The sequence below is a fragment of the Leptodactylus fuscus genome, chromosome 6, assembly GCF_031893055.1.
Source record: "Leptodactylus fuscus isolate aLepFus1 chromosome 6, aLepFus1.hap2, whole genome shotgun sequence".
NCBI classification, from domain to species: domain Eukaryota; kingdom Metazoa; phylum Chordata; class Amphibia; order Anura; family Leptodactylidae; genus Leptodactylus; species Leptodactylus fuscus.
This window is the reverse complement of record NC_134270.1, coordinates 151161466-151177178: the sequence shown is the minus strand read 5'-3', so window position 1 is coordinate 151177178 and position 15713 is coordinate 151161466. Positions and strand designations below refer to the sequence as shown.

The following is a 15713-nucleotide window of genomic DNA, read 5'->3' as shown; positions in this document are numbered from 1 at the left end:
AGAGCCAGAAATCTTGATTGCTTGTAGGTGACCAAATACTTATTTTCCACTATAATTTGCAAATAAATTCTTACAAAATCAGACAATGTGATTTTCTGGATTTGTTTTCTCATTTTTTCTCTCATAGTTGAGGTCTACCTATGATGTAAATTACAGACGCCTCTCGTCTTTTTAAGTGGTGGAACTTGCACTATTGGTGACTGACTAAATACTTTTTTGCCCCACTGTACATGGCTCAAAGTCTGAATCAGCGGTGTTCCCTATCTCTGACCTATCGACTGCAACATCATCGGTTGCCTCCTCTAGGCTCCATGTCTCTGGTGGCTTTGGACACGGAAGAGTGTCCTCATGTGGTACTGGTCTCAAAGCTGAAGACAGATTGGGATATTCAGTACATTTTTTTATTCTTAGCAGAGAAACCAGAGGCATTGGTTAGACAGAAGTAACAGTCGGTCACATCATCCTTCAGTTCTTGCCATATCATTGGGACAGCAAACGGCATTGACTTGCAAGAACCTCTCTGCCAACCTCTAAGATCAACAGCATATGTTGCACAACAGATGTGAGGAGCCCAGGATTTGTCTTGATCACTAATTTTGCATCCAAAGTACACCTCATAGGCTTTCATGATAACAGCTGTCATTGTGCGTCTTTGAGGCTTAAGAGTGTCCTGACCACAAATGTAACAGAAGGTATTGTGACTGTTCCGACAGTGACGAGACATTTTGTATAACAGATCATACTGGAGTAGTTTATAGCTGCTTAGATTTGAAATAACTTGCAGAATCTTTGCAAGCAGATATTACAGCCTCTGCAGGAAGCGACCAGACATGTCTAGACATATGTAGGTGTGCCTAGTCTAACAATTCCACTGAAGTTTTGCAACTTCAATGAAATGCAAGGAATTTATGCATTTTCTTGCCTTTGATTGCCATAAATTACATAACAGCACAGCACATATGGTGTGGATAATACTTGAACAGCCTGAAAATATGAAAAAAAATAAAATTGCTAAAACAGAAGATCTCAGAAAAACGGTACCTGACAGGAAAATTTTGAGGTGATTTTCATCAGTAGCAGCTCAACTTACACAAGAAACACTCAAAAGTGTTCAGGAAGTGAAGTCTTCATTGTCCATTGTTATCAGCCACCTGCTGTACTACAAGGAAAGCTGCCTTTTTTGACCCTATATTGACATTGTGGTTGCTGCAGTGAGCAAACCCAGCCTTATAAGCCAACCTTATAGAACAGCAAGCTTTAGTTAGAGATCCTGAGTTGTGCCTTACCTCTTTGTCTGTAGAAGTCTCGTCTTTTCCCTCCGTGAAGACCAAACCATATTCTTTCATTACATCTTTCAAATTATTGGATTCAATAAGATGGTCAAGCATGGCCACAGACGCCTGCTCGTGCTGAAATTACAATGATATCAGGGACAGATTTACATTGAATTGTGTGAAGCATATGCATCAGACAAGTTTTGGACATATCTATAAACATAATTGTGTTCCAGGTAACTGTGCAGCAAGTAATGAACTGATAAATCCTTTACATTCACCAATGCAATTGTGAGGACCTGCTGCCCTCAATACATTACATACACAAAAGTATCACAGCAACATTATTTACAGTATATCCGCATGAGCACCACTGAGCTCCCTGCGCATGCGCAGTGATGAAATTATGTCAGACCTTAAACTTTTTCTCCGGATCTGCTATAGGCATGAACCTCTGATCAAACAAATGAGAAAATGGTCCATGACCTGAAACAAATAGAAATATGTGAGCATTAGAAAGAAGACAAATTGTTTGCAAACCTTAAAGGGGTTGGTCACTTTCAGACCAGTATTGACAAACAATTGTACAATAAAAAAAGATATACAATTTTCCAATATACTTTCTGTATCAATTCCTCACAGTTTTCTAGATCTCTGCTTGCTGCCATTCATTCTGTTACTTCTAGAGGATAAAACTCTGACCATGGTCATGTGATTTACGGTCCATGGTCATGTGATGAGCACACAGGTGCACCGCTGATTACCAGGCAGATGTCTAATTACTGTGCTGTGACTATAACGAGGGGTGCTCTGGTCTCGTGGAAAGAAGCCATGGATGGGTACATGAGTGAAGTAGATGGGGCGGTAGTAGTGATGATCCATTTCTGGAAATGGGGAAACGGATTGTCACCGGATTATCAGAATATGGGTAAATATACCTTTTTTTATTAATAATATTATATAAAAGGTAGGAGGGGGGAGAGTGTTTAGATTAGTGTAGGGTTTTTTAAATATCACGGACAACCCCTTTAACTGTATACCAAGATTTTTAGCAATATGATATTTCTATCTAGGAGCAGTTTTTTGGTCAATGAGTGTATATGTACATTAAAAGTCTGGGTGAATATTTACCTAAGTCGTGGCACAGGCCTGCAATCTGGACACACAAAATATCTCGTTCATCGATGGTGTCATCTGGCATCTTCTCTGACTGCTTCTTCTTTATCTCTTTTACGAGGCATCCCGCCAGGTAAGCCACGCTATTATATTAGAATGAAATAGATATATTATATCACCTCTATGGCAAAGTTTTACCAAATCAATAATAGTCGCTATAAGGCTGAGGCCAAACGGGGCGAAGATGGTGCAGAATATTCACTAGAGAAATTTTGCAGCATGTTCCTCGGCAAAGTTGAATCTACCTAAAATCATGGGGTTTTTGCTTTTGGTCACCTGCAGGTTTTTCTGCAAGACCCCCTTGCAGATTTTAACCATTTTTATGCAAATGAAACCTGCACCAATATACTCTCTGGGTGCCTACTAGGAAGGATTATGTTTTTTGGCAATTACAAATTAGCTTTGGCTCCCAAATTTTTCAGTTTAAAGGGATCCTATCATTACGATTGAATTTTTTGTCCCTAATACGTGGGAATAGCCTTAAGAAAGGCTATTTGTCTCCTACCTTTAGATGTCTTCTCCACGCCGCCGTTCCATAGAAATCCCGGTTTTCACCAGTATGCATATGAGTTCTCTCACAGCGCTGGGGGTGGTCCTCAGCACGCAAACAGCACTGGGGGCATCCCTAATGCTGCGAGAGCACTCTCCAGCGCTGCCTCCATCTTCTTCAGGAACGGGCTCTTCACATCTTGTCCCGGGGGTTGACTTCAAACTTCTAGGCCTAGTGCAAAGCCGACTGCGCATTCCAGCCGGCCACAAGAAAATAGCCACTTACAATACTGTGTAAGCGGCCATTTTCTTGTGGCTGATGGGCATGCGCAGTCAGCTTTGCCTGAGGCCTAGAAGTTTGAAGCCAACCCCCAGAAGAAGATGCGAAGAAGACCCGTTCCTGAAGAAGATGGAAGCGGCGCTGGAGAGTTCTCTCGCAGCATTTGGGATGCGCCCAGTGCTATTTGAGCGCTGGGGCCTGCCCTGAGTGCTGCGAGAGAACTCATTTACATACTGGCAAAAACCGGGATTTCTACGGAATGGCAACGCGGAGAAGACATCTAAAAGTAGGAGACGAATAGCCTTTCTTAAAGGGATCCTATCATACAAACACATTTTTTTCTTAGTAACACTTCGGAATAGCCTTAAGAAAAGCCATTCTTCTCCTACCTTTCGTTATCTATTCCGCGCCGCCGTTCCGTAGGAATCCCGGTTCTTGTTGGTTTGGAAATTAGTTTTCTTGCAGCACTGGGGGCGGGCCCCAGCGTTCAAACAGAACTGGGGGCTTCTGCAATGCTGCCAGAGAACTCTCTCCAGCGCCGCCTCCAATACTGTGTAAGTGGGAGTTTTCTCGTGGCCTGTGGGCATGCGCAGTCTGCTCTGCCCGGGGCCTAGAAGTCTGAAACCTGTTCCGGAAGAAGAGGGTGAAGAGAACATTCCTGACGAAGACGGAAGCGGCACTGGAGAGAATTCTCTGGCAGCATTGGGGATGCCCCCAGTGCTGTTTGAGTGCTGGGGCCCGCCCCCAGTGCTGCGAGAGAATTAATTTGCATACCGACAAGAACCGGGATTCCTACAGAATGGCAGCATGGAGAAGACAATGAAAGGTAGGAGAAGAATAGCCTTTCTTAAGGCTATTCCGACATGTTACTAAGAAAAAAGTGTGTTTGTATGATAGGATCCCTTTAAGGCTATTCCTACGTGTTAGGGACAAAAAAATTTTGATCGGATTCCTTTAAGAGCCAGTGGTTCCTAAGTATTTCTATTTTGCCTGCAGCAATTGCAGGCCTGAAGATATTACTGGTGGTATTCAGTTTATCTTTCACCTAAATATTCCCTTGGATGAAGCTTTAAACGGCAATCTATAATTGTGGATATTCATTTTATTTTGAGCACACATTGGAATAGCCTTTAGAAAAACTACTCTACTCCTACCTCTAGTTCAGTCCTAAGTGCCACCATTTTTTAAATAAATCACTTTTTCCATATATACAAATGGTACTCAGGGAGCACAGGGAGCGCTCCTACTGTTTTCCGAGCACAGCTTCATCATAGCTTCAGTGCCCGCTCCCGGGCCGTTACATTACACCCCTTGAGATGACCTAGTCTTCATCTTCGCTGTGTAAGCAGCCATCGCTTTCGAAATCCCGTGTACGCGTTGTCGGCACTGCCACTGTGGGTTAAAGCAGAGCCGACAGCGCATGCACGGCGGCCAATTTTATTCTATTCCTGCATGAGCATATTACAGTGCATGCGCAGAATTTTCTTTCTTTTTTTTTCGTTCCATAACAAAGGTGGTTTTGTGTTTGGGTATGTGTAGTTTTATACTAGTTTTATACTAATAGAATATAGTACAGTACAAAATACAGATTGAGATACAGAAATAGTCACATACCCGAGGGAATGCTCAAATCTGTTGTGTGAAGCTCCTGGAAAAACGTAATATTTCCCACCAAGCTGTTTAATGTATCGCAGACGCTGGAATTCAGGCGTGTCTATAATGCGGATTAACAAGGGGTGTAACTCAATATGTCCATGTATCGGATCATTGAAGATCTATTAAGGGAAAAAAGTCAGAATTTCTAATATGTTTAAAAAAAAAAAAGTTAAGATAATGGATTTGCAGTAGTCCTTTGAGACCCCACAACCTGCTTCAGTATCTCACACTTTCTAACATTGGGACTCTCTCGTATACAAGTGAAAATCTGTGGTTTTCATCCGAAGAATGAGCATGTGGCGCATGTTAAGATTTCCTGGTGGATTTTTTACCTCTATATATGGAAGGGGTTTTGATAGCCCTGTTCACTTCGCATTGTACTTGAGTATTCTGTGAATTTGTGATGTGGATTCTATACCCTACGTCTACTATCTGTTAGCAGGGCCGGCATTAGGTGGGGGAAACTGGGCAATTTCCCAGGGCCAAAAGGGCCCCAGGATCCGGAGGTTCAAGCTTTCAATCTGATGCTCTGGATCCTGGGAGCTCCACAGCTGTATTGGCGTGCTGTGCATACTGTTAAATTCTATGGCAGAGCAGGGAGCTGAAAGAGTCCCTGCTCTGCTATAGAAGTCTGCCAGTAATGCACAGGACATTGTGGCGCAGCTGGCATGATGACGTCACGCCAACTGTGCCACTACTACAGGGAGAGTCTTCGGCTGCTCCACCCATCATGGGAGCGTGGTAAGGTGAGTACAAGATTTATTGTTTTTTGGTAAGGGAAAGGGATCACCTTCTAAGGGGACAAACTACTACTATAGGGGGACTAATATTTATAGTGGGGGAACTATTAAATATAAGGAGGTTGCTACTTATTATGGAGGAACTATTATACATAAGGGGCACTATTATAGGAGAGATTATTATATATAAGGGGGGCTATCAAACATAAGTGGGCTATTATAAGGGGGAACAATTATATATAAGTGGCTATTATGTATAAGGGAGGAACCGTTATATAAAGGAGGTGTCTATTATACATAAACTGGGAACTGTTATTCATAGGGGGAGTCTAATATATATATATATATATATATATATATATATATATATATATATATATAGCTATTATAGGAGAGGAATTTGGGATTTGTTTCGGGTGGAAAAACAGTTTCCCCTTATAGGTTTTGTGTCATTACAGACACCGTGATACCAATTCTGTAGGTTCTTTTTTTTGTATGCAATGTTTTCTCTTCAACTAAACCATTTAAATGTCAGCATTATGCTCACTCCCTTCTGCAAACCTGTAAGATGTTTGTATGCCATTTCTATGTTTTATAGTAATTCCAATCTTGATGCTATAAAGAAAAAAAAAATTTTTTCCATGAATGGACTGGTTTAATTTTTAGGATATCTTTGAATTCCCATTGATCACAGCATCAGAATTTGGGCTAACTCCCACCCCACCTATTACAGCACAATATCAGCTGACACCAACTGTCCTAAGCCTGTGTTGTCCCTATGAGATATATGTATGTCTGTTTGTGCTGAATACCTGCCTGTTACAGTGTACTTATCCAGCACCTTGTTCACACTAATGTTGGGGTTTCAGTTCCTCAGACCCAAAAAACCCAAACCCAATCCACGTAAAAAGCGGTTATCCATGGAAACTAGACCTTAATGGAGTCCGCTGGGTTTCTACCCAAAAAATACAGAGAGAAAAGTCTTGCTTGCAGGAATTTTCTCACCAAATTTTTCCAGCGGAATGGGGGACAGAATCCCCGAATGATCACCCATCGCAGGTGTAACTGAAGAATGAGAGGGGTTAAAACATTTTTGTTGCAGATTTTGCTACTTTTTTTTTAGCCAAAGCCAAAAACAGTTACAAAAAGAATAAGGAATATATAGGAAGTTCTTAGGGCTTATTCACACGGAGGGGCGGTGGGGTGGATTTTGGCACGGAGAGTGACGCGGGGAGCCGCATCACTCTCGGGTCAAAAACCGCCTGCCACGACCGTCGCGGTCGCAGATTCCCCCTCCGGAGTCGGTTCAAATGAATGGTGCGACACCTGTGAAACGGCAGCTCGCTAGTGGTCTCCATAGACCACCATTGTATGGAGGCGGATTTTGAGGTGAAATCCGCTGTCAAAATCCGCCTCCTTGTCCCCGTGTGAACTAGCCCTTATACGTTTACCTTCTACTCAGTCCACTCCTGGCTTTGGCTCCGAAAAACCACATCAAAATCTGCAACAAAAAAATGCAGCGTTTCCAGACCGTGCGGCTTCAGCCTTAAGTTTAAAGGAAAGTCTTTCCTGTACTCTGCACACAGGTGGTGGGTGAACCTCAAAGTTGGACAACCGCACAATAATTGAGTAATATGACATACCTTTGTTGGTGTGCTAGGAGCGTTCTTAGCCATTTGTATGTTTTATAGTAATTCCAATCTTCATGCTACAAAAAATAAAAATTTTTCCATGAATGGACTGATTTAATCTGTAGAATATTTCGGAATTCCTCCGATAGATGCAAATATTGATCCATAGATGGTCTGACCTGATATCAGTCATATAAGGTTCCCTTTGTTCCCTGAGTTGTCTTGCTACTTACCAATGTATACAAGTTACTGGAACTGTTGTGTTGCTAGATTGTTATCCTTAGAGGTAAATAGGTAATGCAAGTGTGACACAATGGTTAGTAATAAATATAGATGTGTGACTCCTCCCCCATACGTTGCTGAGTAAACAGGTTTGTTTTCCGTTCTGGTATCCATCTCTGTACCTATCTCATGTATGAGAAATATGCATTGAAGTAGGGTTTTTATACAAATTTTTTTATTATTTTTTACAAAAAAAATGCTTCTTGGCATAACCTCTGGCATAAATCAAATAATGGGAGTATAAGCGCACTTTGGCTGCTGCCGTGTTTTATCATGCTAAATCCTGATTATTCTGTAGCTATACTCAACAGGGAGGATTTATTAAGCCTCTTGTGTCTATTTTCTTCTATTTCTGCCCAATGTATCCCCTCCTCTAACCAATTCGGTTATGTTCCTCTTCATTTTCTGCCACCAGCATTTTCGCCCACCGCGACCAAATGCGGATGCAGGGCAAATGCTGATGTTTAGGCCCAGATGAATCTGCAGGATGTCTCCAGCCGTGGACTCCGTGGCCTCGGAATCTGTGGCAATGCGCGTATCACATTGAAAGCAATAGGGAAAACTGCCTCCCATTGATTTCAATGGGTAGCGCACGTATGCCGGCACCCAGGTAGAATCTGAACCGACTTGCGGGTAAAATCCGTGGCAAATTCTGCCGTGTGAACATACCCTAAAAGCTGCCCATATATAATACTAATAATACATTTTATTTATTTCTAAAACATAATCACTCTACATATCATAGGGCTCACGTAGAGACAAAAATGAGACAGAGTAATAGGAGTGAGGGCTCACACGAGCTTACAATCTATGAGGTAGAAGGGGTGACGTAAGAGGTAGCAGGGGCGGCATTAGAGGTAGCATTGCTTATACAGTGGTCCAGGCATTTTTGTCATAAAGGTTATTTTCATTACACATAAATAAAGCTGTAGGAGCCGTCACCAGTCATGTTACTTTACTGTGCAGATGATGCCTGGACATAAAAGGTTACAGTCTGATAGGGCATCATATCCTGTGGGATAATGCGGGAGCAGTGGAGGGTTAGTTTTAGGTAGCCGAACTGCAGAAGGATTTACGTAATAATAATTTATATAATAATAACTTTATTTACATCGTACCAACATATTACACAGCACTTTGTAAATCAGAGGGGAAATGAACAGACAGTATTTGACATTACAATGTGAAAAAGAATTGACATATCAAACTTATTGTCTCTCTGATTCACTCTCGCCTTTACTACTGTAACTCCTTACTAATCGGTCTTCCCCTCACTAAACTCTCTCCTCTACAATCTATTCTGAATGCAGCGGCCAGGCTCATCTATCAGTCTAGACGCTACAGCGATGCCTCTGGTCTGTGCCAGTCACTACATTGGCTGCCTATTCATTATAGAATAAAATATAAAGTTATCACTCTCATCCACAAGGCTCTCCATAATGCCGCACCTCCCTACATTTCCTCCCTCATCTCTGTCTACTGCCCAACCCATGTTCTCCGCTCACTCAATGACCTAACACTTACATCCTCTGTTATCAGAACTCCCACGCTCGTATACAAGACTTCTCCCGAGCTGCTCCACTTCTCTGGAATGCTCTACCCCGGACAATCAGATTAACTCCCAATTTCTACAGTTTCAAACGCAAACTAAAGACGCATCTTATCAGACAGGCCTATCACAATTCCTAATGTTAAACCTTTTGTACCATAATTAGAATCCCTAAAACAAACCTTTCTCTGTTCCCACTCCCACATTATCCCACATGATATGATACCGTTTCAGACTAACTTTATATGTCCAGGCACCAATTGCACATTAAAGGACACGACTGGTGATGGCTCATATAGTTTTATATTTGTGTAATGGCAGTAACCTTTTACAAAATTTGAGGGGGACATCATGCTGTGGGGGCAACGGAAGGAAGACATTAAACTGTAGTGGTAGCTGGAGAGGGGGATATTATATTGTATGGGGCCACTAGGGAAGCCGTATACTGTGTGAGGGCCACTAAGTGTACATTATATATTGTGCAATTCAAGGATTCTAAGTGGTGGTGTTGGGGGGGGGGGGGTCCACTTATGAAATCTTTTTACTGGGCCCGCCTATGTATTAAAACGGTCCTAGTCCAATGTTTCTGCAGGTCAATTACCGAAGTTGTATAGTTTAGCAAGGGATAAACTGACAATAAAGCTGTTTTGTTAATAAAACTGATGTTTTCAGTTCTCAGTTGAACAGTGAACCCCCTGGAACCCAATGGATGTGGATAGGTCAACAATATGAAAAATTACTTTGGGGCCTGGAAAACCCCTTTAAGTGATCACAATAAGTAACTATTCACACATCAGTGTTTTGTATCAGTGATTCCCAATCCAGGAGCAGGTCAGCAACACTGATCAGGTACAAATCCATCTACCTGATCCCTGTGTAGTCTCCACTCCTGGTTTTGGCTTATAGTCATTGGTCCAAAAACACTTATGTGTGAATAATAATAATAAAACACTTAATGCCAACATATTCCGTAACACTTTAAAAATCAGAGGACACATGAACAGAAAATATGAGACAATACAATGTGACAAAGAAATAAACATATAAACAATAGGAGTGAGGGCCCTTACATTCTATGAATAATTTATGTGTGACTAAAACCTTAGGGGTCAGGGGCGTAACTTGAGGGGGTGCAGATGGTGCAGTCACACCGAGGCCCAGAAGCCTTAGGGTGCCCATAGGCATTGGCATCAGTATTGAGATTGCATCTTCCATCTGGCCCATAAACCAAGGAGACCCACAGATCCCCCTAACCACACTAAGGTTGGCTCTCGTAACCATTACTATCAAGGCTTCACTGTAGGGATGAGATAGGGAGCCCTGGAGAATAGATTGTACCGGGGACCACAAGACTTTAGTTACTCCACTATTAGTGATTATCCTTGATAATAATCCATGGAAACAGTATTGAAACGTGCTCTATTTTGTCTTTTTAAGGAACAAAAAGTAGATCAACCACGGATAGAACATGACCTGGTAATGGACATCATACAATCGCAAAATGCTGACTTATCAATAACCCCATATCCCGGGGATACATGGGGCCCCTCACAAAACATGTAAAAGTGCCTGCAGATTTTATTATAAAAATGTATGCATTTTTTTTTTTGAGGAAAAAGGAACCTGTTAATCCATCCTTAAACATATAGTAAATGTGATGCAAGAGAGGGAGAGTTATGGCACATTTAGATTACTAATGGTATTGATCACACTATCAGAAGTGATGTAACTAAAGTCCTATGGGCCCAGATGTGAATTTTAAGCCCCTACCCCTGAAGGTGAAGTTCAGTTCTGTACCCTGCATACAAGCTTCTTCTGCTCCGCGGGCTGTTATGTGCAGTGTCGGCTGTGTGGGCCCCCCTGTTCTGCTGGGCCTAGTCGTAGTCGCACCCTCTCCAACCATGATCATTACGCTCCATATTTGTCCATTCCAATTGACTATAATGTAAAAAACATGACATACCCCGTCGCCTGTCATCTTTGTTTACTTCATGTAGATCTTTAACAGAAGAAAAAGTCCAGCGTGTATAATGGATGAGTGAACCCACCTATAATCTGTCCCGTGTAGTTAACATTACTCAATGAGAGGTCATGTATGTGAGTAGAGGATTCTCTCCAAGCTTTTGTTAAAAGATGCCAAGTGACAATAACAATAGTGAAGATGTTCGGGCTTGTCAAATAATCACAGGCTTCTGTCCGCTCCCCTGTGAATTCCTCTCACCCTGATATTATATTCCTCCGGGCCTGGTAATTGTAGTGGTGTCCAAAACAGGTACAGACGCCATACCATATAATAGCTACACACCCTGTACTGAGTATGAGTAGAGACTGCAAATCATACACAGCATATAGAACAAGAGAAGTGGTACTGTGCACTGTGTATGTATATAGAACAAGAGAAGTGGTACTGTGCACTGTCTACGTATATAGAACAAGAGTGGTACTGTGCACTGTCTATGTTTATGTATATAGAACAAGAGAGGTGGTACTGTGCACTGTCTATGTATATAGAACAAGAGAGGTGGTACTGTGCACTGTCTATGTATATAGAACAAGAGAAGTGGTACTGTGCACTGTCTATGTATATAGAACAAGAGAAGTGGTACTGTGCACTGTGTATGTATATAGAACAAGAGAAGTGGTACTGTGCACTGTCTGTATATAGAACAAGAGAAGTGGTACTGTGCACTGTCTATGTATATAGAACAAGAGAAGTGGTACTGTGCACTGTCTGTATATAGAACAAGAGAAGTGGTACTGTGCACTGTGTATGTATATAGAACAAGAGAAGTGGTACTGTGCACTGTCTATGTATATAGAACAAGAGAAGTGGTACTGTGCACTGTGTATGTATATAGAACAAGAGAAGTGGTACTGTGCACTGTCTATGTATATAGAACAAGAGAAGTGGTACTGTGCACTGTCTATGTATATAGAACAAGAGAAGTGGTACTGTGCACTGTCTATGTATATAGAACAAGAGAAGTGGTACTATGCACTGTCTACGTATATAGAACAAGAGTGGTACTGTGCACTGTCTATGTTTATGTATATAGAACAAGAGAGGTGGTACTGTGCACTGTCTATGTATATAGAACAAGAGAAGTGGTACTGTGCACTGTCTATGTATATAGAACAAGAGAAGTGGTACTGTGCACTGTCTATGTATATAGAACAAGAGAAGTGGTACTGTGCACTGTCTATGTATATAAAACAAGAGAAGTGGTACTGTGCACTGTCTGTATATAGAACAAGAGAAGTGGTACTGTGCACTGTCTACGTATATAGAACAAGAGTGGTACTGTGCACTGTCTATGTATACAGTTGGTACCCCTTGTTTAAAGAAAAAAAAAAATCCACAATGGTCACAGAAATAACTTGAATCTGACAAAAGTAATAATAACTAAACTACATGTTGACAAGCCACAAAACTTCTGGGAGAATGTCCTATGGACAAGAAAAGAGGTCTAACTAATATACAGTGTTGACCAAAAGTATTGGCACCCCTGCAATTCTGTCAGATAATACTCATTGTCTTCCAGAAAATGATTGCAATCACAAATTCTTTGGTATTATTATTTTCATTTAATTTGTCTTCAATGGAAAATCACAAAAAGAATTGTCAAAAAGCCAAATTGGATATAATTCCACAGCAAACATAAAAAGGGGATGGACAAAAGTATTGGCACTGTTTCATAAATCATGTGATGCTTCTCTAATTTGTGTAATTAACAGCACCTGTTACTTACCTGAGGCACCTAACAGGTGGTGGCAATAACTAAATCACACTTGCAGCCAGTTGAAATGGATTAAAGTTGACTCAACCTCTGTCCTGTGTCCTTGTGTGTACCACATTGAGCATGGAGAAAAGAAAGAAGACCAAAGAACTGTCTGAGGACTTGAGAAGCAAAATTGTGAGGCAGCATGAGCAATCTCAAGGCTACAAGTCCATCCCCAAAGACCTGAATGTTCCTGTGTCTACCGTGCGCAGTGTCATCAAGAAGTGTAAAGCCCATGGCACTGTGGCTAACCTCCCTAGATGTGGATGGGAAAGTAAAATTGACGCAAGATTGTGCGGATGGTGGATAAAGAGCCTCGACTAACATCCAAACAAGTTCAAGCTGCCCTGCAGTCCGAGGGTTGAACAGTGTCACCCCGTACTATCCATCGGCATCTGAATGAGAAGGGACTGTATGGTAGGATACCCAGGAAGACCCCACTTCTTACCCAGAAACATAAAAAAGCCAGGCTGGAGTTTGCCAAAACTTACCTGAGAAAGCCAAAAATGTTTTGGAAGAATGTTCTCTGGTCAGATGAGACAAAAGTAGGAAAAGGCATCAACATAGAGTTTACAGGAAAAAAAAAAAGAGGCCTTCAAAGAAAAGAACACGGTCCCTACAGTCAAACATGGCGGAGGTTCCCTGATGTTTTGGGGTTGCTTTGCTGCCTCTGGCACTGGACTGCTTGACTGTGTGCATGGCATTATGAAGTCTGAAGACTAACACATTGTGCAGCATAATGTAGCGCCCAGTGTGAGAAAGCTGGGTCTCCCTCAGAGGTCAGGGGTCTTCCAGCAGGACAATGACCCAAAACACACTTCAGGTCAGCACTAGAAAATGGTTTGAGAGAAAGCCCTGGAGACTTGTAAAGTGGCAGCAATGAGTCCAGACCTGAATCCCATAGAACACCTGTGGGGGAGGAGAGATCTCTTGGTGGCAGTTTGGAGAAGGCCCCCTTCACATCTCAGGGGGGACCTGGAGCAGTTTGCCAAAGAAGAATGGTCTAAGATTCCAGCAGAGCCTTGTAAGAAACTCATTGCTGGTTACCGGAAGCGGTTGTGCGCAGTTATTGTGTCTAAAGGTTGTGCTACCAAGTATTAGGCTGAGGGGGCCAATACTTTTGTCCGGCCCATTTTTGGAGTTTTGTGTAAAATGATCAATGAGTTGACTTTTTTTCATTCTCTTTTGTGTTTTTTCATTGCAAGCAAAATAAATGAAGATATTAATAGCAAAGAGTTTGTGCTTGCAATCATTTTCTGGAAGAAACTGAGTATTATCTGACAGAAGTGCAGGGGGGCCAATACTTTTGGCCAACACTGTATCAACCGAAAGAGTTCCATAAATTGGATGGCCAAATGTACTCTAATAAAGATGAAACTCAACTTTTATTGATTAATATTTTAAATACCCCATATAGCATATAATATATAATTAAAAGAACATTAGAGCCCCAAAATTACCTCCTCTCTAATCTAGGCACTGATATTGTGTAGAGAGGAATCTGTTGAGGGTTGCACTAATCCTGAATAGACAGATAGATATTTCTGTCCGCAAGATAAACAGAATTAATTTACAACAGATGAGCCTGCATGATATTCCAGCAGGCTACTGTGTAACGATATAACTAGAGATGAGCGAGTAGTATTCGTTCGAATATCGAATTCTATTATAGTCTATGGGAAAAAACGGGAATGTTGTTCCGCTTTCCATGGAAACCAAAGTTTGACACCTTGGATCCTCCAAGTTCCGGAAGTAGCAGGATGAGGAGCACGAGGAGGTTTTTGCATTGAATTCAATGGAATTTTCCCACGTGGTATTCGACCAATACGAGTATAGATCGAATAGTAGTATTCGATCGAATACTACTCGCTCATCTCTAGATATAACCCAATGATTAACCCTCTGGTCAGCGGAGACTGGTTACTCCACCCTAGTATGTTGGGAATTACCATGTCAGACCTGGGGTATACATCCCACCCCCCATATCTCATGTGTTCTGACAGGCTAGGATACCTAGACAGTCATAGAGTAATGCAGTTATGCAATAGCATGGCCATGGAACACATAGAGCTCAGCTGTATGGGATTTTTTTTAGTAGACGCCTCTATTTCAACTGTAGGTCATACTACACATGTTATAGTCACCATTCTTATATTATTAAAAATTTATCATTTAGTTTCTCTTCATAGATATGAGCTTAATTTTCCCACTTTATGACAATTGCATCATTTTTGGTAATACTGCTACTGAAACCCAGACAAACAAGAGTTAATTTATCTTCCTGTACCATACTCAAGTGTATGGGACTCTATACTGCTGCTGAAACCCAGACAAACATGAGTTATTGTATCCGATATGTAGGTTAGACTTACCATGTGTTAGCAATCGATAAACCTTCTGAACTTGTATCAAAGCTGCTGAAACCCAGACAAACATGAGTTAATTTTCCTTGATGCATGATGTGTATGGGACTATATATTGCTGCTGAAACCCAGATAAACATGAGTCATTTTATCCGATATGTAGATTAGAGGTACCATGTGTTAGCAATCGATAAACCTTCTGAACTTGTATAGAAAGCTGCTGAAACCCAGATAAACATAGGTTAATTTTCCCTGATGCATAATGTGTATGGGACTATATATTGCTGCTGAAACCCAGATAAACATGAGTTATTTTATCCGATATGTAGGTTAGACTTACCATGTGCTAGCAATCGATAAACCTTCTGAACTTGTATACAAACATGAGTTATTTTCTCTGGCACTTAGGTTAGACGTACCAGGTATTAGCAATCAACAAACCATCTGAATTTGTATACAAAGTTTTTTTCTTGAAAAAATAGGATGCAAGCTAG

At 41.4% G+C, this 15713-nt stretch overlaps 1 protein-coding gene across 4 annotated transcripts in view; it reads right to left on the bottom strand.

Annotated features, from left to right (window-relative positions):
- LOC142208834 (deoxynucleoside triphosphate triphosphohydrolase SAMHD1-like) overlaps nucleotides 1–15305 on the bottom strand; it is a 41797-nt gene extending 26492 nt beyond the window's left edge. For 3 of the 4 annotated variants that reach the window (XM_075277584.1, XM_075277586.1, XM_075277587.1), the window contains exons 1-6: nucleotides 15229–15305; nucleotides 7259–7323; nucleotides 4834–4994; nucleotides 2406–2533; nucleotides 1690–1760; nucleotides 1287–1409 (exon numbers count right to left, since the gene is read on the bottom strand). In XM_075277584.1, coding sequence (XP_075133685.1) covers nucleotides 1287–1409; nucleotides 1690–1760; nucleotides 2406–2533; nucleotides 4834–4994; nucleotides 7259–7291 — 516 coding nt within the window. In that variant the 5' untranslated portion in view covers nucleotides 7292–7323; nucleotides 15229–15305. Of the gene's footprint in view, nucleotides 1–1286; nucleotides 1410–1689; nucleotides 1761–2405; nucleotides 2534–4833; nucleotides 4995–7258; nucleotides 7324–10847; nucleotides 10918–15228 lie in introns of those variants that run through there. The other variant, XM_075277585.1, reaches the window with a different exon arrangement.
- Nucleotides 15306–15713: the final 408 nt, after the last annotated feature.